Consider the following 26,351-nt stretch of genomic DNA (forward strand, 5'->3'; position numbering starts at 1 on the left):
CTGTTTATTAACTGACCAGCTTAGAAAAATAATCATGGGAGACACCTGAAAGGAAAAAAAACAAAACCATTAAAAATCACTTTAGGCAGCTAACAATTAACATAAACCAAACAGGTACAATTTTTGAAATCACCCAATTTCCATTTTTAAAGACTCCCAAAACTGGGCTTTCCTTTCCTCCAGAAATGTCCTCAAAAGCAGTAAACAAACCAACTGTAATCACTAAGATAGTTGATACCTGCCCCCCAACAAAAGCATTGATTAAAATTCAATCAAACCCCCCATCAATAATTAATGGGGAAAGTATTCAAGATTGCTAACCACTTTTACTCTATGGTTAACTGCATCTTTTTCGGGATGTAGTCGCTCACCTTAGTTCATTCTTCTAATAAGCCTGTTGATCTGATCCTCCCTGTTGCCTGCATCTCCACCTTCTACAAAATGGGTGGTCTTTTTCTTCATTCCGCCCCGTGGAGAAGATAATTTAAAGGGCCACAGGAAGTTATTTGCTTCTTTGAAGCGTTTTCCAACTGTATAGATCTCATGAATCAGATCCTCCATGCAGATGATGCCGTATTTTCCTAAATATTTTAAGGTTATTGAAGTTGCAAAAAGTTTTATAATTATTATTAGACTTTAGGGCACACAAGAGCAAATGTAGGCTGAGAGATAAAAATGTACCATGAGTTAACAAGGTGAACCCATGGCTTTATAGAGATTAAAGTTCAAGCTAATGAAACCATGCCTTACGTTTTCTTTAAGCTTAATCAAGAATCACAGGGAGTATATACAGATCCACAATAGTGGGAAATGTACGGCCACAAGAGGACAGGAAGTTATTGCACAGTCTAATACCAAACTTTCCCCTAAACAGAACCTACCAAGAGATCGAGCAATCAGAGCGTTATCTGTCAAAGCAATTCGCTTCTTTTTGATTTTGCCATAACCACGTTTGTAGATTAGTTCATTTACTGACTTCAGATTTGGGTACCTGATATGAAAAAGCAAACATAAATAAAGTTACCACTGTTAAAACATCTAAAATTCAGGATGCTATGTAGCCAATTTAGACTTACCCCCATGCAATATATGGCTCCACAATCCGCAGCATGTTAATTGAAGCCTTGTTGAGCTTCACAAAGGTTCCATTGAAGATTTGACGAAGGCGAAGAAGCTGCAACACCTTTCGGACCTTTGGGCTCACACCATTGATACTGTGGTGAAAAGGGACGAAAAAATACATTCGATTTTCATCGGGGGGAAAAAAACAACAAAAAAAAATTTTTTTTTTTTTTGAGAGTTAGTCTTAATCTGTTGCCCAAGCTGGAATGCAGTGGCTGTATCTTGGCTCACTGCAACCTCCACCTCCTGGGTTCAAGCCATCCTCCTGCCTCAGCCTCCCGAAAAGCTGGGACTACAGGCACAAGCTACCATGCCTGGCTAATTTTTTTATTTAGTAAAGACAGGGTTTCACTATGTTGGCCAGGCTGTTCTTGAACTCCTGACCTCGTGATCTGCCCACCTCGGCCTCCCAAAAGTGCTGGGATCATTATAGCCATGAGCCACCATGCCAGGCCTGGAAATTTTTATTAATACTAACCATTATAGTTTTGAACATCAAGTCCTACCTAAACAGATAGGAATCCTCTCACGTTACACACTGAACTTCTGTATTACAAGAGATTAAGACAAGGAAGAGGAGCTTGGAGAACATGGCTTGCAACTAAACCATTTGATCACCACCCTCCTTGCTCTAGCTTCCCCCAAAATAGTTACTGCAGTGTTTCAGAATCAGGGCTCTTAGAAGTAACGTCAAGGTTTGTTTTATTTTTTAACAGTGCAAACTCTCCCTTTCAAACCTGAATGAAGTAAAACTGAACTTACCCTCTGATCCTGATGACAAACGCCAGTTTGGGTTCTGCAGGTACATAGAAGTTGCCAGCTTTCCTTGCCATCCTCGCCATTCGAATTTCAGTTCTGTACATCTGCCTATATTCCTTGTGATAATGCTTCGCTTTTTCATAGATAAGCTTCCTCCTTGCCTTTCGAAGCTGAAAACCAATCACCAGTTATTCATGATTTTTAGTTCCCAATCACAATTAGCAATGCTAGTTATTAAAAACTAAAAGTTTTCCTTTAAATCTTTTCTTGCCATAGTATGCAATTACCTTCCTCCCTTCCCCCAAAAAACCCACTACCTTCATTTAAGATTGTCACATTTGGGCGCTAAGCAATTACTCGGTACGGTTAGGAAATAAAGCTTGCCAAGAACATTCACCTCATTCTCAATCCCAACAAGGCGTTTCCTTATACCCTAGTGCCTCAAAAAGTTTACTTACCATCTTTTGGGCAAACTTCTTTCTCAGGCGCTTAATCTTCAGCTCTGCGAAATTCCTTCGCTTTTTCTTAAGGGTTTCCGGCACAGCAGGAACCTTCTTCTTCTTCTCTCTAACGTTAACCAACAACAAATATTATCAATAGCTCAAAAAGTTCACAGCGCTGTATTACGCCCGAACTGTGCACTGTGTGTTGTTTAACAGAAATCCTTCACTGGCTTTAGCCACTCGTAACTTTACTTGCTCTAGTTTGCTACAGTGTGCGATGCGCATTTTAACTCCATGTCAATAACCTTTAACACCAACCACATTGCTTAAAATGCAATCCCAAGTATGACAACAGCAATACGCTTTTACCTATTCCAGCCAACGGGTCCGGCCTCCGAGGACTAATTAAAAAACAAAAAAACACACCAACAGCCTCATAATAAAATGTACTAGCTGAAAGTCTGCTGCAAGGTACTGATCCCCACACTTTAGGCTTAAAAAAAAAAAAAACAAACCACCGCCACCTTGGTTCAAGTCTCGGGATCCACATGTTGAAAGCAAACGCCTAGCGGCAGGGAGGCCCGGGCCAACCACCAGCCAAGGACAAACCCAATTCAGAAGTTTTGCGCCTCCCGAAAGGCCCTCTACCGAGGATTGGGCTGTCAGCCAACCGACGGATTCCACACACACTGCACCCCGACATCTTGTTCCCAGAATCTCCAAAACCTTCGTCCTAAGGCCGCCTGCATCCCAACCCTAGCCTCGGATCCCCACTGGTGTCACAGAACGCCACAAACAAACACGGAGGTGGGCAAAGGTGCCAGCTACATCCAGAAAGAGAAAAACTGACACAAAAAGTGTCTGGTTCTGAAGATGGAGAAGGATTCTCGGGAGAACAAGAAGCAACTTACTCTACACCCTCCATGGTTCCAACCGGAAAAAGAGGAAGTCGGCGCATGCGCACTGTCCACTTAAAGACCGAGAGCGAAGCCCCGCGACTCACAGGTGTCTTAGGATAAGCCCGAAAAGAATCCAGAACTAAAAAGCCGCCTAGCAGACGCCAAATTAAAAACACCCTGATTTAGCCTCTTCCAACCAACTTTTGGGTAAAACTTGTTTGAAGAAAATATATGCATTTGATTAGACTTTTTAATCAACTCAAGAGCAAAGAGTGCTGACACCTTGGCGACTCGGGGTCCTAATCCCCAGGCTGCGCTGACAGGATAAGGCTCGGGTTTCTCCTTACAATGTTCCCAAGACAAGCTTCACGAGGGCGAACTACACATCCCAGCATACACCACTCCTTGCCCGCCCGGCGGCAGGGCAACGCCTGACCGGGACCGCAGGCAAGCACCGCGGCAGCGGTTCCAGCCAGGAAAATGAGAGCCTTTTGGGCCATGTTCCAAACGGCTAGCTGCAATTCGAAGTCACTTTTGGCCGCCCTCCCGGTTCCTTGCCGCGGTAATCGCAGACTACACCCCCTTCGCCGCGCCGCGAGGTCCTTGTCGCTCCAGCCCCGCAGGGCTGTCTTCGCGGCGCCTGATCGCAGGCGGGGCGGTCCGGAGTGCCCTGGTTAACGAAAAGTGGCGAGCCAGGGACCAGCGGGGACCGAACGGCTGGAGGAGGATGGCCGGGGCTCTGCTGACCGTCGAGATGGGCAGGCGGAGGCCGGGACACCCCACGGGAGGGGGCGTGAGCTGCGAAGGGAGGTGCGAGGAGGGCTGAGGTTGCGGCCACGGCCGTGTGAGAAGGGCTACCCCGCTCGGCTCCGCGGACCGCTGGCGGGCGGGGGGCTGGGCCGGGGGCGGGGTGCGCCCGGGGGCGGGGAGGCCGGGCGGAGGGAGGGCCGATGCCGAGGCTGCCGCGGGCTCTTCCCGGTCGTGGGTTATATAGCGCGGAGCGTGGAGCCCGCTCAGAGCCGGCCCGGAGCGCTCCGACTTGCAAGCGGCGCTGAGCTGCGGAGCCCGTTGCCGGAGTGACAGCCGCTGGGAGTGCAGGGCAGGGGGACGCGAGCCCTCGGGGGCAGCTGCAGGGCGTTGGGCAGCGCTCGCCTGCGCCGATCGAGTCTTCCCTTCCCGGCGCTCCGCCGCCTCGCACCCCCACTCTCCCACCCTCTCGCAACTTGGGTCGAGTTGACAACTCCCGCGGCGGCCCGCTGGCCCGTGCCACCTCCGCTACGCACCCCTCCCCCGGGGTGAGAGGGAGCCGGCGCGCGGGCTCCGGGGACTATCGGGCGGCAGCGGCTTGGTCATGAGGGCAGCGCGCGTCGCCTAACTCGCGGCTGTCACTGCCACTGCAGCGGAGCCGGCCGGCCGGGCACTGCGGGACAGTCGGGCGGCTGCCGGCAGGAGGCGCCGGGCCGGGTGACTGCCGCGGCGGGCACAGTTCGGGGCCACCGCGCCGAACCCGGGCGGGAGTGGCCCCGCGCACTCCAGCCCGGCGGGCACCTCGGAGGCGGGCGAGGGGCGCAGCCTTCTAGTCCCGGCCTCTGTGACAAGCGCCCAGGGGCCGGGAGCCGGACTGCCGGGCTCGGGGTGGGCGCGGACGCAGGCACTTGGCTCGTGCGGGGCCCCGGGCGTCGCGATGAACATCGTGGTGGAGTTCTTCGTGGTCACTTTCAAAGTGCTCTGGGCGTTCGTGCTGGCCGCAGCGCGCTGGCTGGTGCGGCCCAAGGAGAAGAGCGTGGCGGGCCAGGTGTGCCTCATCACCGGCGCCGGCAGCGGCCTGGGCCGCCTCTTCGCTCTGGAGTTCGCCCGGCGCCGGGCGCTGTTGGTGCTCTGGGACATCAACACGCAGAGCAACGAGGAGACCGCGGGCATGGTGCGCCACATCTACCGCGACCTGGAGGCGGCCGACGCCGCCGCGCTGCAAGGTAACCCGGACCCGCGCGGGAGCATTGTTGGGTCAAGCCTCTCCCCATCCCGCGCCCTACCACGTCAGGCCCCAAACCCCGCTGTCGAGGAAACGAACACCCCACCGGTCTTCTGGGAGGTGGGTGGAATTTGCTCCCTGATAAAGGAACGCTATCGCTTCTGTATTAGCAGGGGGAAGGTGCCCAGTCCTCCCAGAGGTTAGGTCTCTTAGGGGACCATTGGGGGATTTCCTAAGCCTTTTGAGGGTGGGGATGGCGGAGGGAACTTGTTACCACAGGATTGGATCCCAGAGAAATATCTCGCTCCGACTTAACAAGGAGCGATGGGAAACTAAAGTGTCTCTGGGAAGTTCTGACTCGACTGAAGAAGCGTCTGTGTTACTGTGGACTGAACCCCTTAGACGAGGGCAGTATTGATGGTTTCACTATAACTTTAGCCAGAGGAACAGAATTACATTGTTTCGCCAGCGATAAGTGCTTTAGTTACACTCCCTGAGCGGGATTGAAAAACGCCTTGCTTCCTAAGAGAAAGCGCTTGGGGGACTTAGGCTTCTTTGTAAATTTCTTTCATGTTTTTGGTCACCCCAGGAAATCTGCATTTCTGTATACTTGTTAACTAACCTGAACTCGAGATTTTTTTTAAGCCAAAGCAAAGCCCATAACCAATCATAAGTATTGGTCCGGAAAATTTGATAATGGCTTTTGCGTTTTAACAAAATTTTTCATTTTAGGGAAGACATTTACCTGTACGGAGAAAATCGACTTGGGCACGACTTCTCCCCTGTATTGATAATTTATCACAAAGCTTATTGATACCTGCCTTTTTAATTTAAGGGTGAAAATGTTCCATTTTCACTGGGGATATGGAGGGGTAGCAAATACAGATTTTTGTGCTCCCTGCCAAAACCTAAAAGATGAGGGTATTCATTTTCCAGGATACCGATTTTGGTTTTTAAATTGTCAAGTTCTTATGTGGTAAAATTGTATATTTACCTATAACTTGATTTGTGAGAATACTTCTCAGAGAACTTGGCTACCCCAGTTAGAACAAACCAGTGACGCCTACTTCTTCATTAGAAATTGTGGATTCATTTCGTGGCTTTGGATGCTTTCAGATTACTAATTGCAGTTTTGATTTGTGAGCCTTAAAGTGAGTTTCCATTTTGAGGGTTCTCATAATAAAGAGTAAGAGCTGTTTCTGGCCACTGTTTCCCCCAAAAAGAGTAGTATGTAGTGTGTGTGTGTTCTCTGAACTCTGGGCTGAGATCAGTTCTTTGCAGGTGTCTTTAGCTCCAGCAAGCTGATCCCATGTGGTCTACTTGTATTGGGGTTGTCACAATTACATGACTTTCCCCTCAGCAAAGTTATCCAGTAAATTGCTGTAATTCCCAGAGACTTCATGGGAGGAAAGCAGCTGTAAGCTCAGTCGTTGGCAAGCCTTGCAGCGTTAGAAATTTGAAGCTCACTGTAGTATTTTTGTTTTGTGTGATCTTTGTCCTACTGATCGCCATGTGACTCACTTTCTGCACTCCCTTCTCTTTTCCATTTTTTTTCTCCTCATCTGGACTTCTGAGGACAGCTGGGAATGGTGAGGAAGAAATTCTGCCCCACTGTAACTTGCAGGTTTTTACCTACACCTGTGATGTGGGGAAGAGGGAGAATGTCTACCTGACAGCTGAAAGAGTGCGCAAGGAGGTTGGCGAAGTGTCGGTCCTGGTCAATAATGCTGGTGTGGTCTCTGGGCATCACCTTCTGGAATGTCCTGATGAGCTAATTGAGAGAACCATGATGGTCAATTGCCATGCACACTTCTGGGTAAATATAAACATCCTTGTTTTCTTTGCTGGGCCCTCCTCAGTGAGAAAGTTGGGAAGGAGAGAGACTTCAATGTCAGCCTGAAAGCCACCTGTACTCTTTCACCACCAGATCTCCTTAGCTCTTCCCTATGGTGAATTGCAGTGCATGCTGGTTACTATTTAGTTGTTTGTCCCCGCCATCCCCCAACTCAGTAGTTTTGAGAGGGCAGAGGATTGAACATTTTGAACTAGTTTGAAAGATTGCCATAAAAATAACAAGAGGGAGCGTAAAACCCTGGGTTTGTTTATTTTACTTTCTGTTGAGTTTATAAAACATTGGTTGTTCTTATGAATTCCTGAAGTCAGGATTTAGGCTTCCAAATTACTGCTCAGCCACATTTTGGAAAGTGCCAGAGATTCTGAAGTCAGCATTTGTGGTCTGTTGGGAGTCACCAGGCCACCCTGGCAGTCACATCACATCCCCTGACCATCCATCCGCAGGGTCCAGGGCATCTTCCTGTTGGAGGACACCTCAGGACTCTCTTGGGTTAGACAGTGCCTCGCAAATATCATCCTGATAGGACTCTAGAGAGGGAAGTGGGGTGATGAAACCTGGTAAGCTGGGGATTTAAACGATGTCCACTTCTAACCATTAAACAACGTCAGCATCTACAGAGGGGAACAGGGCCTTCTGCTGCTGTAGGGGCAAAAGTAACCCCGATTTTTCAGCTCAACTTGTCTTCAGTAAAGGTAGGTGTGACTCTCTCCCCTATAACTGTACACTGCTGACCCACTTTATGCTCTTTTTCCTCGCAGTATTTTCCCTTTACTTTTGTAGACAGGTAAGAGTCAATAAAGAAGGAGTAAAGAAATAGGGTTCTACTTTTTTTTTTTTTCCATAGGCGGATTAGCCTTCTAATAGAACACAGCAAAGAACCGTTTCTCCTAAATAGGTCACATTAAACCTCATTAATTTTTTAGCAACTGCTTAAAAACTTAATCTGGCTTTAGAAGTACTTATTCAAATGTTGTTCCTCAAACATCAAACTTTTTCTCTGCTCTTGGAGGAAGCTTATTTTAATGTTATATTTCTAAACATGAACTTTACTGTATTTTATTATTTATTTATTTATTTATTTGAGATGAAGTTTGGCTCTTGTTGCCCAGGCTGGAGTGCAATGGCATGATCTCAGCTCACTGCAACTTCTACCTCAGTATCTGGGATTGTGCAGGCATGTGCCACCACGCCTGGCTAATTTTGTATTTTTAGTAGAGACAGGGTTTCACCATGTCAGGCTGGTCTGGAACTCCTGACCTCAGGTGATTTGCCCACCTCGGCTTCCCAAAGTGCTGGGATTACAGGCATGAGCCATTGTACTCGGCCAACATGAACTTTATTTAATTCATTTCCAAACCGCTAGAAATGAATATACAAATGACCTGACCTAACTTATCTATGTTTTAAACAAGCAAGGAGATCATCAAATACGGTTTGGGGAACTTAAGCTTGCCTGTAGGTGTGTGTTGTGTTCAGTGGCGGTGGGGAACTGAATTGAAGACCTTCGTGTTGCTGGGTTCCCAGGAACAGGCAGCAGGTGTCAAAGGGGTGGGTTAGATGAGTAAAAGGCAGTTCAACCAAATAAGCTTGGAATAGAATTTATCAATTCTATGTATGTTTGTGATTAATCCTGAGTAAAACAACTACCATTTGAAATGAAATACATACATAAGGGGGAGGCAGAGCGTCATTTTCATATTTGAAGAATGGTAAGGATGAAGCTGCCGTAAAAACTGCAGTTGACTTAAGTCAGCCTTAAACAGTTACAGCACTATTGATAGGTTCATTATGAACCAGACACTGACTGGGATTGCTTTCTCCAGTAACCTTTGACTAAGATGATGCAAGATTACCAAACTGTAAACTTTTACTTACAGCCAGTATTCTGAAGTTTAGCCATCTTGCCTACTTTCTCTGCATGATTATTTTGCTGAATCATAAAATTTCAAATGTAATCAGGTTTTTTAAGAAACCCCGTACAATCTGCTGTTAAATACTTAAAACAAGAAAGCAGATCCAGGAAGACACTGGATAAAATGAGTGCTAACTTACTGTCTTTTTAATATTAGGCTACTTTTTAACATAAGGAGGAAATCAAATCAAATCTCTAAATAGAAAAATTATCCTGGACCTGAATCTGTATACCAAGGAGCACCTTCCTAGAGTCATCACTGTGCTTTGAGATGTTGCTTAACCACACAATTTAGGGAGTTCTTGGAAGCCTTGACGGTAATGACGTCACTTTGTATTAAAATATGGGAGGCTCCTGAATTCTCCAGCTGTTTTTCCTCTAAGCATCTAAACTTAAGAATTTATTTTCAATATTGAGTCAGAAAATTCATTATAGAGTTGGAATTTGACTTCTTGCTGAAATTTACAAATCTTTTTGAGAAATTCTGATTCAGCAACCAAAATTTAAAAGAAAACTCAGTACGTGTGTGTATGTGTATATATATATGGTTTTTTTTTTTTTTTTTTTTTTTTTTTCTTTTTTTTTTTTTTTTTTGAGTTGGAGTCTTGCTCTGTAGCCCAGGCTGGAGTGCAGTGGTGCGATCTTGGCTCACTGCAACCTCCACCTTCTGGGTTCAAGCAATTCTCCTGCCTCAGCCTCCCAGATAGCTGGGACTACAGGCACACGCCACCATGCCCAGCTAATTTTTTTTGCATTTTTAGTAGAGAAGGGGTTTCACCATGTTGGCCAGGATAGTCTCAATCTCTTTACCTCGTGATCCGCCCGCCTCAGCCTCCCAAACTGCTGGGATTATAGGCTTGAGCCACCACGCCCGGCCAATGCAGTATAATTTTTACAGTGAATTTTTTAACAGGGGTTAAGGAACGTTATAAGAGCCACCTGAATTCAGCTTCCCTTCCAGTAGTCCTCTTAGGCAAAATGTTGGTAGCAACTTTTCAAAGATGTGTTGATATTGGCACATGCTATTTTCTTTCCAGAAAAAATAATGAGTGTGTCTTTTTACTGTATCTGGGTGTGGAAAAGAAGTTACCCCATGCATTTTTAAAAGTCCATCTGCTGAGCAAAGAACTGTTCGGTCATTTGAACAGATCATCCTGAGCCAGACGTTTAAGTAACGGTTAATATCTGTTTTCATAAATAACAAATAGTATATTCATCCTGACTCAGAGCAAAAGTGAGTGAAATAGAAAACCATGTGGACTTTCACTGAAAAGCTGTGGGCACTCCCAAACCAGTCTGCATACTATTCCCCCTACCTGAAACACCCTCTTCCTCCATTCCGCGTGTCTTTTAAGGCTCAGCTGAAGTTCTCAATATAACCTTTCCTCCCCGTTGCAGCATTTCTGGCCTTTTTGGATGTTAGAGTTTGCAAGAATCCAGAGACCTTTTTGTTTTCCAGTGAAGCAGGGATTAAATGACTTGTCTAAGGTTTTTCTTTTCTTTCCATTAATCTGTCACAGGATTTGTTGTCATTCTCCCAAAGTACATGGCAAGCTGTCTGAAGGCAGTTTGTTGTATACATCTTTTGTTTTCCTCTGCCTGGAACAAAACTCTATTCTTAAGTCACTTAATAAATATTTGATAATAATAGGCTTAAATGTTTAGAAGATAACCTATTCAGATAATACTCACATGGGTCTATGTTCTGAGGTTTTAAAGGTAAGCATTATGGGCTGGGCGTGGTGGCTCATGCCTGTAATCCCAGAACTTTGGGAGGCCAAGGCAGGTGGATCACTTGATGTCAAGAATTTGAGACCAGCCTGGCCAACATGGAGAAACCCTATCTCTACTAAATACAAAAAAATTAGCCGGGTATGATACTGTGAGCCTGTAGTACCAGCTACTCAGGAGGCTGAGGCAGAGGTTGCAGTGATCAGACATGGCACCACTGCACTCCAGCCTAGGTGACAGAGTGAGACTCCATCTCAAAAAAAAAAAAAAAAAAGGAAAAAGGTGAGCAATATGTTGGACTAAAGCTGTGTAAGACCATTATTGCAAAACAAGGCTGTCTTATATTTTCTTTTGCTTTCCTGCATAATTTTTCATTCTCCCTGTCCCACATGTGTTCCCATTTTTACTATAGTGTATTAGAACTCTGCTCATCGGTGTGAGGCTAGTGACTTTGAGAAGGGTGGTGTTGGTATGCTAATTTGAATCAAGCTCACATTGAATGTGTAACAGCCATTTATATTCACCAATGATCAGCCCTCAAAAAGAGAACCCCCATAGCAATTCTTTCCTTTCTTCTTAGCCATGTACCATTTCTGTACCCTTTGGAAGCCTTTCCTTGGCCTGGCATAATTCTACACAACCTTCCAGTTTGTTGTGACACTTCACCTTCCAGTGTTGTTCCATCACCAGTAGCTCTCCTAGGAAGCTTCTCCTGGTCAACAGTCAAGAAGTGATAGATTTGGGGTAGGTTCTAGTCAGCACAATCTACTGTGAAACACTCGGTACAAGACCATGGAAAATGAATGCACTATCATGCACTTTAACACTAGCATAGAAATTATTCATGTGGGCTTGCTGTATCTGGGTGAGATGTAAAAACTTGAAAGTTACCTCTCTTGGGCAGGGCATAGTGGCTCAAGCCTGTAATCCCAACACTTTGGGAGGCCTAGGAGAGTGGATCACTTTTATCCAGGAGTTCAAGACCAACGTCGGCAACATAGCTAAACCCTGTCTCTACCAAAATATAAAAATTAGCTGGGTGTGGTAGCAGCATGTGCCTGTAGTCCCTGCTCCTGAGGAGGCTGAGGTGGGAGGATGGCTTGAGCCCAAGCGATGCAGACTGCAGTGAGATCACAACACTGCACTCCAGCTTGGGTGACAAGAGCCAGACCCTATCTCAAAAGGAAAAGAAAAATACTTCTCTGTATTCTACTTTGAAATATGGAATGCTGGTCTCCATGCAAACCCATGTTTCTCTCAAAATATTAACATTGCTTTACTTGTTATTTTTTAAGAAGAGTAGAATCTTAGCTCACTATTTCTAAAAGCCAAAGTTTATATGTAGATCCTTTTTCAACCAAAGAGCTGCATTTGGCCTTTATACGTGAGCAGCAAATTGATTCCTGCTTAACCAAAAGGGGGAAGCAAAAGCATTTAACTCCAGGCCTTTTATGTTCTGAAGAATTTTTGCATGGTAAAGGACTAAATCTGTCAAATAGCTAGTAGGTAATTTACTTCTATTGATATGGTAGTCAGACAAGATAATTGGTAGTTAATTAATAGACCACTTAACTTAAAAGGTTTCACAGTTTTAAAATACTAATTACTGAATTAAGCATTTATCTATATCCAAATGTCTAAAGTCTATTTAGTTAAAATCTATCCAGGAAAAGTAAAAGCCCACCAGCTAGATCTGAGTAATGTAGCACTTAAAGACATTAGTGCTATGGTTGTACCTAATATCTCATGAATGGTCCCTAATCATTAATGTTTAGGTTCTTATGTGATTTACTGGTTTTTAATCGCACATTCTGCATTCTTCTGTTCTCTGGTTAGAGAAACCTAGTTTGTTCAAGGCTTCTTAGATTTAGAATTTTAAAAATCATTTCTAAAGTACTCATAAAAATATTTGGACAGTATTTCTTCCTCCTGACCATAATAACTGTAAGACAATAAAGAGTATTGATTCCCTATCTTGAGATAGCCACTAAAACACTTGGAATTCATGGCCTATTTTTAAACATCTCCGCTAGAACTGGTTTCTATTATTAAATATATGTCATAAGTATTAAAATGTTTGAACTTTAGAAGTACTTTCAATGTCTTAAACAGAGTTGTAATTTGACATGGGGTAAGCATACTTCATCTTATTCTTGTAGTCACAGTTGCAAACTGAGTAAAACATCTCTTTTGTGATAGCAACGGCTTGATACCTGGGACTGTATACCTGTATGAAAAATAGGATCACATGCTCATTGAACTCTGAGTTTCTGTATTTGATATATTACATGCTGGGCCCAAATCTATTGCTACTAGAAATCAAAATCTATGACATAATAAAATATCACTTAAAGCAGCTGTTATGAATAGGGAGCCAGATGCTATATCAGATAAAAAGTTCCCCAACATCTTTGATATGTTCTAATCTGTGTTTGTTTATCTTAGTTGTTTAAAAAATACTGCTTAATAACCAATGTTGTAATTTCTAACCTGAATGAAAAAAAAATAGCAATGCTCCCCTTGTTGCCAAATCCTGTGTGTAGCTTTGTCTTTCTACAGAATGTGACCCTCTTGACCGTCTCTTTGAAACTCAAGTGCTTTAGCTTCCATGATAAGCCCACTTTGTCCTGCTTCTCTGTCTGCCTTCCAAATCCTTTAAGACTCCCCACCTCTGAATTGTAATGACTGTTTAGTATTGTATGCTCAGACCTGTTTTCACTCAGAACCTCCATGTAGCTGGGTAATCTATTTCAGTGGCTTCAACTGTGATTTTTAGGATAGTTCTCAAGTTCATAGAACTACCTTGACTGCTCCACACACACTCTTAAAGCAGCATGTCACAAAACTGAACAAACTCCTCTTTCTTTGCTCCTTTTTCTGGTCACCAGGCTTAGAAACATCAGCATTATGTTCACCTGTCCAGCCTGCACACATTCATGGGTCCCCAAATCCCAACTATTCTCTTGCCCCCCTGTGTTCCAATATATCCCTCCTTTCCTTTCCTATTTCCTCCTGTGGGCCTCCATCACCTCTTGCCTGGACTCTTAAAAGTGCTTGTGATCTTCTTTACCTGTGTTCATTTTTGCTTTCCAACCTAGGGTCATCTAAGCAGCCTTGAGTTTGTTATCTGCCTGCTTAAAACCCTTGTTTGACCATATTGTTCACAGCGTGAAGTCCAGGCTCATTAGCATGGCATCCCGGGCCTTCCAAAGCTGATTTCCACCTGCTTTTCCAGGTCAGAACCTATTTTATCCCCTCATCTACTGTAAACTTCAGACGGGCTGGACTCCTCACTGTGCCTGGGGAGAGCCTTGCACGTTACGCTTCACACAAGAGCCTCTGCTTAGCTGTTCTGCTATTTGAGTCTTGTTTTACTTGAAGACAGCAGAAGTTGAATAGTTCAGAAAAAATCTCTCACTACTCCTGAGAAAGAAAAGCACAAATTCAAAATATTTTCATGTTCACTTAATAATATCTTTATATATTAAGGTGGCAGTCCCTGTAAAATAGCCATGAAATTCTTGGCTCAGGGAATGGCCCTTTCTTGTTTGATCATGTAGTGAGTTGTGCCATTTATCTCAATTCCTGGAAGGAAGCAAAGTCGGTATTTGTTCTTTTCTGCCTCATTATCTCTACATACCAGGCTTTATCCATTATCTGCCCAAATAGAAATTAATCTATAGGATATGTCAAAGTGGAAGCATTGTGTAACCCATGCTAATGCTAACACTAACTGAATAGCTTTCTCAAAAAGACTGAATGCAGAGTGCCCCGGCAGAGTCCTTAGCCATTCATTGCAGGATTGGGTCACTACGAACCCTATGGTTAATACTTAACTGCTCACACTCTGTTTATTCTCTTCTCTTACATTTGTTTTTACTCTGATCATGCTTCAGATTTTCAAGATCTTTGGCAAATTCTAGTGAATCGGTTTTAGTAACTTGAACATATCTAAGCCATGACAATTAGAAAATTTAATAGCCTCACTTGAGAGTTAGAAGAATTTTAAGTAGGAAACTCCTTTACATTTAAGTTTTTTCTTGAGTTGAGAAATATTAATAGCAAATTTATCAAAAATTTCTGCTTTAATTCTTTCAGAAACTAAAATTAAGCCTGTTTCAATTATGATAAGTAGTCTATTTGCATGTGTCTAACCCAGAGATCTACCTATGTGGATAAATGTACAGATGACATGGTATGTTTGTTTGCTTGTTGTTGTATGCTCACTAATAAGTAGAAGACGTGACTGTGGTGCAGCTACAGTCACTGGACCTGGGAAAGTCCGAAATATCCAGGTTGTTTTTGGACCCCCAAACTTGTACTATGCTGAAGTTCCACTAGGGGGTGTACTGGCAGGGTGGATTTGTATCTTATTTCCTGCACATAGAACCAGTGTTTTCTGGAGAGAAAGGGCCTTTTGTAACTAATCTTTGGAGTATGACAAAATCTAATAGTCCTTAAGAAATAGAGAACTATTTCCTGCCTCAGCTGAATGGGTTAAGTCCAATGTTTTGAGCCTGTAACTCCAGAGATCAGATTAAAATGTGTTAATCTTTCTTATCAGAAGCTAGTATGGTAGTTAGCTATTCAAAGAACTAACATGTCTAGATTCTATCACTGACCTAGAAGCTCCTTTAGGCTGAGACCCCATATAGACATAATTGGAAAATAACTCAGAATTCTGGTTCTTTCTAAAACTTACAGCCGGTCCCCATAATAGGTGGCCTTTGGAAACTTCTCTGTATCATGAATTATCAGTCTGGGAAGATACCATTGTTCAGAACCTAGGCTGGCAGAGCATGGCCTCGGGATTCAGTCACATTTGCCTTGACATTACCTGGCTGGCCAGTTTCAGCCACCTGCATCCCTGGGTTTACACAGGTCTATGCCATCGCACACTGAAGGGGATTCGAGGGGACGGACACCTTTTCATCTGGTCTGAAGGAATGCTAACGTTTTTTATTTTAAGAGCTTCCCCAGTGTATTTCATTCTTGAATTTTTTTCTTCTTTTTTACTTTATTTGTCAATTCTCTTAAAATTCAAGTTCACACCTGTCAAGGACCATTTTCCTAAATGTTCTGAAACTAAAATGAAGTGAGCCACGGGAGAAAAAATGAATATCCTCTTATAATCATCATAAAACTTTCAGCACTGCAGCAAATGCTGCTAGAATATTTAACAAGTAAGGGCAATTACTGCTGCAACCTTGAGTGCTGTCAAATTAGCCCCTTACAATGACAAGCCACTTACAATGAATTCACATTTGGAAACAAAACATTACTTGGTCTGTGAAACTTTCAAAGATCACACAAAGATGTGTGAAAAGTAGCAGTGGTGTTAACATTGTATTTTTTGGTTTGGAGAAAAACCACAAGTGTTTCTTATATGCTGCTTGCATAAAATGTGAATTTCTTGCCTTTCCTTCAAATAGCTTAGTACTGGAATTTTTGAATATTAACATGGTTCAGCCTCTTTGTGTTATCCTAAACAATAGGGCTCAAAATAACATAACTGTAACTTATGTAAACACATGAGTATTTTGAGGACAAGTGAAACTTAAAATTCAAAGCCTGAATTTTCCCACCTGCAAGTTGTAATTAACATACTGCCCCCTACTGATTTCTTAAGGGTTTTTTTACATGGGCTAGTTCTACAGTCTCTTGGGAAAAAGAAGCATAAGGTATAACAAATTATTATTATTATTTTTGTAACAAATTATTTTTAAATGATTTTGTATTGGATTATTTTTATTACGTTTGCTGGACTCTTCAGGTGTTACAATTTTTATTTATAACAGTAATTTTCTGCCTGTAGTAAAACAGGACTAAATAAGAAGGATTAGAAAAGATGTGGTGTTAGAAAGTTTTGATGTTGTTTTCCAGCTTCATCTAGGACTTGGGATGAAAGGAATTAAGCGGCTGAAGCAACTGCTTAGCAATGTTTTTTGAGACTTCTTTTCTTAGGTCAGATACCATGTTTTGACCGGAAGTATGGTCTGGCTCTGTGTGGAGGGCAGGGAGGACTGGGAGCCATATATAGTAAGAACCAGGACTTGCAGGAACTTGAAGAAACAACCTAACCAAAAATTGATAGCACTTATAACAAAAATAATTTCTAAATATATGCTTGATGAGCCTTATGTACATTTACTGAGGTTTTATATAGCACTTATGTTTACAAAGCCTTTTCATAAACACTTCTCTTATTTGAGCCTCACAGCAACTCTGAATTAAGAAACAACCCCAGAGAGGTAAAGGGATGTCCCTAAGGTCACTGCTAGGTAAAGAAGCAACTAGAACCCAGACCTTCAGCCTAGGCTTTCAGGTTAGAGCCTGTACAAATACTTAGCTGTGGGCTACAAGTTCAAAGCTCCTGGTACAGTAGGTAAATTTTCTTATGAGTCACCTACGGGTTTTGTCCTGTGGTATAATGTAAGAATTAACCTTCAAATGTTGATTTTTTTTATTAGCATGGTTAGTTTAGCAATAACTGATTAATGCTAGCTTAATATTCCCAGAAAGCTTGCTCTGTAGATGAGACAAATATGTAAAATTCAAGCCTGAAGAACCAATACCACACTAGAATTGTATTACCAAAGCCCAACTTGTATGTTTCTGGGCCTTCTCTGTAGTTTTCCATAGCTTGTATTGGAGGGAGTTCTTTCCTTGAGAATAGTGTAGTGCATTCTTGGTCACCAGCTTCCTTCGTTCTCTTTCTAGTTTGCCTATCATCATTGACAAACTGTACACAAAAAAGTCCTGAATTGAAAGGGCTCTTCTGCAAGGACTGGCTGAACAAAGTTCTATGAATAATTGGTACCAAAATATCAGTTAAGCGTGGTTTTAGTTTAGTTCATTTTGTTAGCTTATCTCCTAACAAAATGTAAAACCTTTATTCTGTTATATAATAATCTTATGGGATCAGAATTCCAGATAGCTTCATAAGCTTTGCTTTTGAAATGTTAATCATGGATTTTCAAAATTGTGCAGTTTGGGCTGCTGATAAAGTGTCCAAACTTATGGTCCAAGCTTGTGATTTATAAAGGGGTAATTTTTCCCAAAATGGGGTTTCCTCACAGGCTTACCAGAGTATTAAAAAAGCCTCTATGGTTCACTTGTCCAAGGTAAAGTTGGAAAGTCAGTGAGGTAAGTGCCAAGGCTGATGGGGTCTATAGTCCCTGTCTTGAAAGCTTAAGCCTTCAAAGCCTTTGTGGAGTGGGGGGAAGGATTTGAAGTCTTTTAGGTTTCTTCTTTGCGAACCTTTGTTCTAATGGAATTGGGTGGCTCACTAGTGTTAAAAATGGATCCAAGGCAAATAGACATAGTCAGTCCATAAAGTCCCATGGTCATCCATACAAAGCACTAGGTGCTCTTGATGTTGATTTGAATTAGCCTTTACCTGATAAATGCTAGCAGTAGGGGGCACTGGGAACAGAAAGAGGATAAATTATTCTGCCTGTATCACTGAACTCTTAGGAGAGTTGATCTGAAGCCACATGAGGTTGGGAGTAGATAGATTGCTAGGCTCACTCTAGAACCTTGTTCTCTGCTTGGGGTCCCGAGTAGCCGAGTAGCACCACCTAACTACTGAATCCGAGTCTGCATTTGATTCAGAGCCCAGGTAATTCCTACATGCGTGTGCATCAAAGTCTGAAGAGGAACTACTTTTCCCACTTTTTCAATATTCCATCTCTCCCCAACCCACACATATTATTTTTTCTTTCCTGAGCTAACCAGCCCTATAGGAATCTTGTACCTAGGAAGATGTCAGACGGTGCACTCTGGGGCCCACTCCGATCTAGCTTTATTTTTTAAATTTTGATTCAGGTCCAGTGCTAAAGGAAAAGTCCAGGTGCCCTTTAGCTCACGCTTCCTCTTAGTTGCTGTGCCCAGGGTGGAGTTTTCACAGCCCTAAGCACCACAGCAGAAAGTCAGGTCCAGCCAGTGAAGAACTGTGTGACATTGCTAGATAATGGAAGGAATGGTGTCTCACTTACATTTGTTGTGCTTAGAAGGGAGTTTTCTTTTTTCAGTTCTCATAATTTAGTAGTAATATTTTAGGTAGTTTAACCAGAGTTGCGATTGGTAAGTGATTGGTGTGATCTTTTATTACATTTCAGTATTGTTCCTCTGTGAAGTAGCTAGAATATATGAGACTTGTGGGATCAATATTATGGTCCGTTAAAGGTACTTCTTTATTTCATGGTGGATTGGTGGTTTGAAGTATAGAAACTAAAAGTGTTGATGTTTTGTGCCCATATTTAAGTTACTGGCTTTTAATCTTTTTCCAATTTCCAGCTCAGAATCTACCCCAAACCTAGGAAAATGTCATTACAATATGAGAATGAAAACTTAAGGGAAAATCATCACTGGAGTATATGGGACTTACTTTGCTAATGTGCGTGTTCTTTCTAGTGAGTGGTTCTCCTGTGGGTGATTTTGCCCCCAGGGGACATTGGTAACATCTGGAGACATTTTTCTTGTCAGACTATTGGAGCAGCTACTGGCATCTAGTGGAGAGAGGTCAGGGATGCTGCTTAAACATCTTTCCATGCATAGGGCAACCCTATGGGTTAAAATTACCCAGTCCCAAATGTCATGGTGCAGAGATTGAGAAATGCTGTTCTAGAACACTGATTCTCAAACTCAGCTACAAATGGGAACCACCTGAGGGACGTTGCCTCCTGATACCTGAGTCTCCCCATTGGAAATTCTGGTGTAATTGGTCTGGGATGTGTCCTGAATGCCAGGAGAAAAAGCTCCCCAGGTGATTCTAATGAAGCAAACCACTGATTTACAGGAATGTTGCTGTCTGCAATCTTTAAAATCCTTTAAAGGTGGTTCACAAAGGTTTATTTTTGTTTTTCTACAATGCCTATCCGAATATAGGTACCTCATAGACCCTCATATATATTGAGTGAATTCTAAGTTGTAACAGTGCATGTTTAAAAACAGAATAAGTTTTCAGGTGTAATCTCTTGAATATACTTACCCTTCGTTAGGTAAACATTTTAATTTTTTTAAAGACTTCACAGTAAGCAAACTAGAAAGCAGGGAAGAATTTGAAGTATTTACACTTAGGAATTACAGGGGTTGATGATCATGGGGACATTGAGAGCTGTGCTGTTGGAACAGGAGCTAAGAAGTCTGCCACTGCAGATGGCCTGAGCAGTGGCTAAGCTCACATGCATGTGTTTATGCGTCATGGAAGTAGTTACTGGTCACTAGAGCAGAACCAAAGCCTCTGCCCTTTGGAATATCTGTCTTTATTACAACTTCTGAGATGCAATTTGAGTCTGGGGCAAAGCAAAGGGATTTTTGACAGCCTGTTGTTTGGCAAGCTATTTGACTGCAATTCTGTGGGTTATTTTCATTATTCCATAAAGAGTTATTAAATAGGGGGAGGGGCCTGAGGCTGAAGGAGATCATTGAACACTTGTTTGATTATCTAGGGCCTGGCAGGGGAAAGATCAGGGAAAACAGCATTTCAGAAAGAGTGTTCAGCATTCATTGTTTAACACATTGAGCCTCCATGGACTCAAGTGAAACACAGAAAAGGATGATTGTTTCACACAAATAATTTGTAATTTTTTTAGTAGATAAGAGGCATACATTCAAGTTACATTATGTTAAAAGGCACAGCCGTGGCATCATAGAAATACTTAATGAGATATTTTTGCTGATCACTCAATGCTGGCCACTGTACTAATGGAGTTGATCCCTTATTGAGTCATTTACGAGAGTCTCAGGCAAATACCTCAGCATGACCTCAGTATTTTGGGTGTCTGGTAGGAACTGGAAAAATTATTGTTGACTATAAATTGTAATATATTTGAGATGAAAAAACTTTGGAGATCTCCTCTTTTGTCTCACAAATGAGTTCAGTCAAGATTCAGAGAGTTCAAGTAACAAAAGGAAGGTTAGGTAATTGGCAGTCTGGACCAAGTGGGTTTCTGTATTCCAAAGGTCAGTGTATTTTCCAGACAAATGGAGTTTTAAGTCACCTTATTTCTGGTATTTCTGCATAGTGAGCTCTAAAATGTAAGGAAATGTTGATATCTGAGTTGCTGCTTTGAGGTAAATTCATCCTGTCCTTTAACCTCGGGAAGACAAGGTAATGAAGCATTTATTTTTGCTGAATAACTAATAGTGTCATCATTGAGGTGTTCATTTGAAAAGCCTGGCTCTTTTATTAGCTTCTTGGTTGCAGGGCAACTGTAGGAGTATTCTTGTGCATGTGTGCTAAGTACTAACTGCTGATGCCGTTCAAATGTTGCACTAATCCCTGTGGCTCACAATAATAAATGTTTTTAAAAGGATAGATTTAACATTGGCACAAATTTGACTATTATGACATGTTCTTTAGTCTCTCTGTTATCTAAAGAGTGAATGTTTTGTCTCAGTCTGATAGAAATTAAGATGAACATTTTGTTAAGTCTGAGAGAGTAGTTCCAGGCTTAAGTATCTTGGGGCTCTATTGCACAATTGGTTAGGGGACCTTTCTGTCTCTACAAACAGACCCAAGTAGGAAAAAGAGGCTATTATGCAACACACACGCATGTTAGAATTTCTGTTGTTAGCTGCAACTAGAATAAAGTTGGTATTGCTAGCAAATACAGATTTAGGTTTTACTTCCTAATTAAAGATGTGATTTTATAATGATTTTTTTTTTTCAAATAATACTTTCGACAGTCAAAGTAAAATGTCTAAAGTTTGGTCAGTATACTTAATAAGTACATACTTTTAGAGGTACTTTAGCCATATTTTCCTTACTCAGGTGAGCTGGTAGTATGTCACCATTTTACATTTGTTGAACATATTAATGATTTATCCTATTAACTTTAACACAGTTCAGTATGTTTATTTTATTTTATTTTTATTTTTTTTAAAGACAGGGTTTCACCATGTTGGTCAGGCTGGTCTTGAACTCCCGATCTCAGGTGATCCGCCTGCCTTGGCCTCCCAGAGTGTTAGGATTACAGGCGTGAGCCACCGCGCCCGGCCAAGTTCACTATGTTTTAAGCACCTTCAGGCCTTTCAGGATTTATGGTCCTCTTTGGAAGTGAATGTCTACTCTTTCTTGAATGTTAGGATAAACACTTTCTTAAAAGCAATTCTTTTAAAAGATGCCTTTTTTTTTAAATTGATCACAGGACAATAAATTCTGAGGCTACAGGGATTAGTGTATCATTTGAGCAACAACAGCAATTAGTACTAAACACACATGCAGTAGAATACTCCTACAGTTGCCCTGTAAAAGTTTGTGCTTTTGAATCATTTTCCAGGAACAGTGACTGAGTTCTCAGAGAAGAGCACCACCAGATGTCATTTTAGCCTTGTAAATAACGGAGAGTGTTCCTTTGCGATTCTGATAAAGATTAGTTAACTCTGGCAGCCACACAGGCAGAGGGGGTGGAACAGCAGAGGAGAGTTGTCCAACCATGTGAAGGGTGCCATGAGCATTTCCGGACAGACGTTCTTTGTTCAGTGGAGTCTTGATGGTGTTCTTTTTCACTCAAAGTTTATATCATGCTATTATTTGGGGATTCTGAAAATCCTTAAGCATACATGAGAAAACTGTACTGTGCTGGTGGTGTTGATCTTTTTCCCAGCATTAGGCGATTTATGGTCCACTTTGGAAATGAATGTCTACTCTCCTTCTTGCATTGCAAATAAGAGGTAAACACTTCAAAATGATTCTTTTAAAAGATGCCTTTTCTTGAATTGATCACAGGACAGCCATGTATGTGCACAAAAATAATGAGGCCTTCTCCTACTGTGAGAAATTATCTTTGTTTTCCTCTGAGTGCTCAGGAACCTAGAATTGCTTACAAAAATGGAAAACACATTCTGTTTCACCTACACCTTTAAACTGTCATCAATCTCGGAATTTCAAAAGTCAGACCTTGCCGGATACCACATTTCTTCACATTGACTTTTGTTTCACTGTAGGCTAATTTGTCCTGACACTGCAGCTGCAGGCTCTGGGCCGCACAGTCTGTCATTAAGAGTACCAAGAATGGTCTGGAGAGTCGGAGCTGTTGGAAGTTAATTTGGCGTAAACTTCACTTTAAAAGATTTCTCGAGCTATGACATGTCATGTCTATGTGTAGTTACTTACATGTCTGTTTAAGAAGTTCTTGCTTATATTACAAATGTGACCTTTACAGTTATCTTTCAAAGTGCCCAGTGCTTTGAAGAGGAACCCTGAGGAGCTGAGGAGATATTAGACTTGTTAAGCATGTTTCATAGGAATGTCAGTGTCCATTTGAATGTCCTTCCTTTTTTTCTTTTTCTCTTTTTAATCATACAGCAATCCTGTCAGCTGGTAGCAGATTACAGTATTGGAATCTTGTGATCTAAGTAATCATGGTAATCAAAGTTCTAGCTCCACTTTTAATAACCAAAGTCAGTTATTGAAAGTTTTCTCTTTTGCAAATAAGAAAATCCCTAAGCCCTTCCAACTCGAAATTCTGTAAACTTCCTGGTTCACATATTGGTTACTGACTTTGAAACCCCCTAGATCAAGAGTCAACCATATTTTCCTGATGAAGAGTTTGATGTCCTCTTCTGTATTTAGACAGTCAAGAGGACACAGGAATAGAGTGCAGTTCTCTGACTTACATTTAGCATCTAGGAAATCTTGCCAACCAGCATGGGCACTAGCTCGCTCTGGAGACTGATCACATTTAGTGCCTTTAGTGACCCCTTTACTAGGTGGTAACTGCCGCGGTACACAGACCATCATCATAGTTGATGTAACACAGCAGTCCTGTTGGTCAGAGAATTATCCGTGCTGCCCTCTGAGATTTGCCCATGCCTCACAGGCACGAATTTATACCTAAGCCATTTGGGTGTGCGTTTCAGATTTGCCCTTTATGTTCTTCTGACGACTCTTTGAGACAAAGTTAAAGATTATGAACCTTTGCTTGAACTGACTGGTGTCATGGCAACTAGCACTTCACCTTTTGCTGGTCTCTACCTCATACATGCTACAATATTTGTGCACATTAATAATTCATTGCAAAGTGCCAGATTTCTTTGTGCTGTCAAGCAGTGTCAAGGACAGAATATGCTGTGCTATCTCAAATGTCATCTACCAGACTGTTGAGGGCAAGAGTAATTAGAAAAGAAAACTAGTCAGGTTACTTGGGAAAATTCCTGAAAATGTGATGCTTTCTAGTCACCCAACTATAGCATTTTTCTTGCAAAGTATGGACTAGAATTCATGTTGATCAAAGTTTGTTTAATAATGCGCCCCAGACATAAGGCAGGAGTTTGGAGTAATTGCTCGCCTCTATTCAGGCAGCAAAGGAAATGATTAACAGCCTTCGTGCTCAGTCACGTGTACTGGGCTGCAGCAGGAACCTGAGCACAGGCTTAAAAGAAACCCAAGTGGTCCTCATGTGGGTGCTCCCACCCCAAGCCTCTGCCTTTGCTCGACCAGAGCAGAGCTGAGTAAACGTTTGACACCAGCTTTAGAAACAAGCCCTCTGGGATCTCTGATTAGCTGCCCTGGATAGCTTTCTTAGTCCCTCAGTTCCTTCCACAGCTCTTTGGTGGTTGTTGATGTTGTGAGTTGTTGTTACAGTAATTACAGTGTTGCCTGTAATTGGCGAACCTTTCAAATAAAGAATATGGGTCTTTGTCTGAAAATATAGAAAATGCAAAGATACATTAGATTTAATTTATACAGAAGGCCAAATTTGTCCTTGATTAGGCAAAGAAATCACGTTTTAAGCTGAATATTGACCCACCTGTGCTTACAAAAGAAAGCAAAACAAAACAAATAATCTCCCTCTCAAAAGAAAGCTTCATATTACAACCAGCTAACCTGTGTCATACTTTAGTCTTTAAAGTTGGAACATATTTCCCCAAATGTTTATAGCCCACAATTGGAAAAGATTTTATTCACATAGCCATACCTGGATTGTTTGGTTTCTCTTTCTCCCTTCCTCTCCCTACTTACCTGCCTCCTCTTTCTCTGTCTCTCCCCCTAGCCCTTTTTTTGTTTCCTTTTCCTTTAAAGCAGTAACTTAACTCCTCTTCAAAAAACTTGGGGGTGGGGGGAGGGTTCCACGGGGGGATCCCACAGGGGGAAGTGTTTCCCCAAATCACATTTTTTGGAATATGCAGCCAACGTACCCTCCTTATGGGCAAACTGGAACTATTTTATTTAAGCTAATACCACCAATTCATTTCAGGGCAAAAAGGGGAGGGGACATTAATCAGTTTCAGAACCTTGCAACAAATTACACTTAAAGAACAGTTAGGAACTTGTTAATCTTCTGTCACCTACCTTGATGTGGTGCTGGGGATCTGGATTAGTCATTTAACACCTGCAGGCAAGACCAGAGCACGTTAATACAGGGAAGTCATGAGAGCCAACCTGCTGTGGTATCTGAGTTTCTAGTCAGAGCCAGCCACTGGCTTGAGTTAGAGTGGACACGTGAGCGAGTGATTCAGATTTGTCAGGTAACCAAGTGGCAGGTTCTAAAAGGAATTTGATATTTTTTGTTTGTTTGTTTTGTTTTGTTTTTCCATGAGACATCCCAGTAGGGAATTTGATATTGGATGTAATTTCTTAGGATTTAATATTGAGTCCTTATACTTTAACTTTTTAAACAGAAAGATAACTAAGACCCTTTATGTTAAATTTATCACTGTCTTCCAAGACTAGGTAAATTTTCAGTACTAAAAAATTAGTTAATGTCTCTCTGGTTAATGTCGAGAATATGTTTTGTTGTTGTTTTTTAGCAACTTGAATTCAAATATACTCCAAGAAAGAATATGTTTTATGCTTTTTAGCTAATCTGGGAACAATTAATCATAACTAGATATATTTAAAAAGACATAGAGGCTTGGTTACTTAAGGATATGTTTTCTAGTTTTTTGAACCAGGGTCTTGCTCTGTCAACTAGGCTAGAGTGCAGTAACATAATCACAGCTTACTGCAGCCTCAACCTCCCGGGCTCCCAAATAGTTGATACTACAGGCACACACCACCATGCTCAGCTCATTTTTTTGTATCTTTTGTAGAGGCAGGTTTCACCATGTTTCCTAGACGGGTCTTAAACTCCTGGACTCAAGTGATCCTCCCACCTTAGCCTCCCCCAAAGCTTGGGGATTACAAGTGTGAGCCACTGTGCGCCGCTATTTTCTAGTTTAGATTGGAACATATAAACTCAATTGTGATGTTACTTTATTTCAATTCTGTGATATAATACCCATGTATAACTTACAGAGCCTCAAGTTGAACCCATAATAACCTGAAGTACCAGTTTTTTACTTTTTTGGTAACAGATCAAAATAATAATTACTGTCATAATTACTTTCTGTTTTCACTACTACAAAGAGATACAGTCAAGCTGAAACATGTGTCTCTTCCTCAGCAGTGTACTAGGGCAATGCAGCAATGAGAAGTGTGTTCATTTGCTGTATTAGTCTGTTCTCCTACTGCCATACAGAAATACGTGAGACTAGGCAGTTTATAAAGAAAAGAGGTTTAATTGGCTCAGGGTTCTGGGGCTACACAGGAAGCATAGAGGTTTCTGCTCCATTTCTGGGGAAGCCTCAGGGAGCTTTCAATCACGGTGGAAGGCAGAGGGGGTGCAGCAGCACACGAAGCAGGAGGAAGCAAGGGGATGGGGCCTGCACA

At 42.1% G+C, this 26,351-nt stretch overlaps 2 protein-coding genes and 1 long non-coding RNA gene across 3 annotated transcripts in view; 1 reads left to right on the forward strand and 2 right to left on the reverse strand.

Annotated features, from left to right (window-relative positions):
- Positions 1–4,131, reverse strand: RPL7 (ribosomal protein L7). Its single transcript, XM_032271029.1, has 7 exons — positions 3,236–4,131; positions 2,340–2,448; positions 1,885–2,051; positions 1,077–1,214; positions 882–991; positions 372–581; positions 1–45 (listed from the first exon to the last, which is right to left on the reverse strand). Exons 1-6 carry the CDS (start codon positions 3,280–3,282, stop codon positions 373–375), a joined length of 780 nt encoding a protein of 259 aa, XP_032126920.1. The 5' UTR covers positions 3,283–4,131; the 3' UTR covers positions 1–45; position 372.
- A 34-nt stretch (positions 4,132–4,165) lies between these two features.
- RDH10 (retinol dehydrogenase 10) overlaps positions 4,166–26,351 on the forward strand; it is a 29,794-nt gene continuing 7,608 nt past the window's right edge. The window contains exons 1-2 of the mRNA XM_032271028.1: positions 4,166–5,196; positions 6,776–7,011. Of these exons, the coding sequence (XP_032126919.1) occupies positions 4,908–5,196; positions 6,776–7,011 (525 nt within the window). The 5' untranslated portion in view covers positions 4,166–4,907. The remainder of the gene's footprint in view (positions 5,197–6,775; positions 7,012–26,351) is intronic.
- Positions 7,276–25,601, reverse strand: LOC116544573. Its single transcript, XR_004265953.1, has 3 exons — positions 24,993–25,601; positions 11,282–11,405; positions 7,276–7,577 (listed from the first exon to the last, which is right to left on the reverse strand). It is a non-coding gene; the product is annotated as an uncharacterized LOC116544573 (long non-coding RNA).

The sequence above is a fragment of the Sapajus apella genome, unplaced genomic scaffold (assembly GCF_009761245.1).
Source record: "Sapajus apella isolate SASKATOON/1434 unplaced genomic scaffold, GSC_monkey_1.0 scaffold222, whole genome shotgun sequence".
NCBI lineage: Eukaryota > Metazoa > Chordata > Mammalia > Primates > Cebidae > Sapajus > Sapajus apella.

Bases quoted from the DNA above. Each gene is read 5' to 3' on its own strand.
- RPL7 (XM_032271029.1), bottom strand. From the start codon at position 3,282: ATGCGCCGACTTCCTCTTTTTCCGGTTGGAACCATGGAGGGTGTAGA. The intron at 1,215-1,884 runs GTAAGTTCAGTT...TTTTCACCACAG, and splicing joins TTTGTCATCAGGATCAGAGG to TATCAATGGTGTGAGCCCAA. The intron at 992-1,076 runs GTAAGTCTAAAT...TTTTCATATCAG, and splicing joins GAGCCATATATTGCATGGGG to GTACCCAAATCTGAAGTCAG.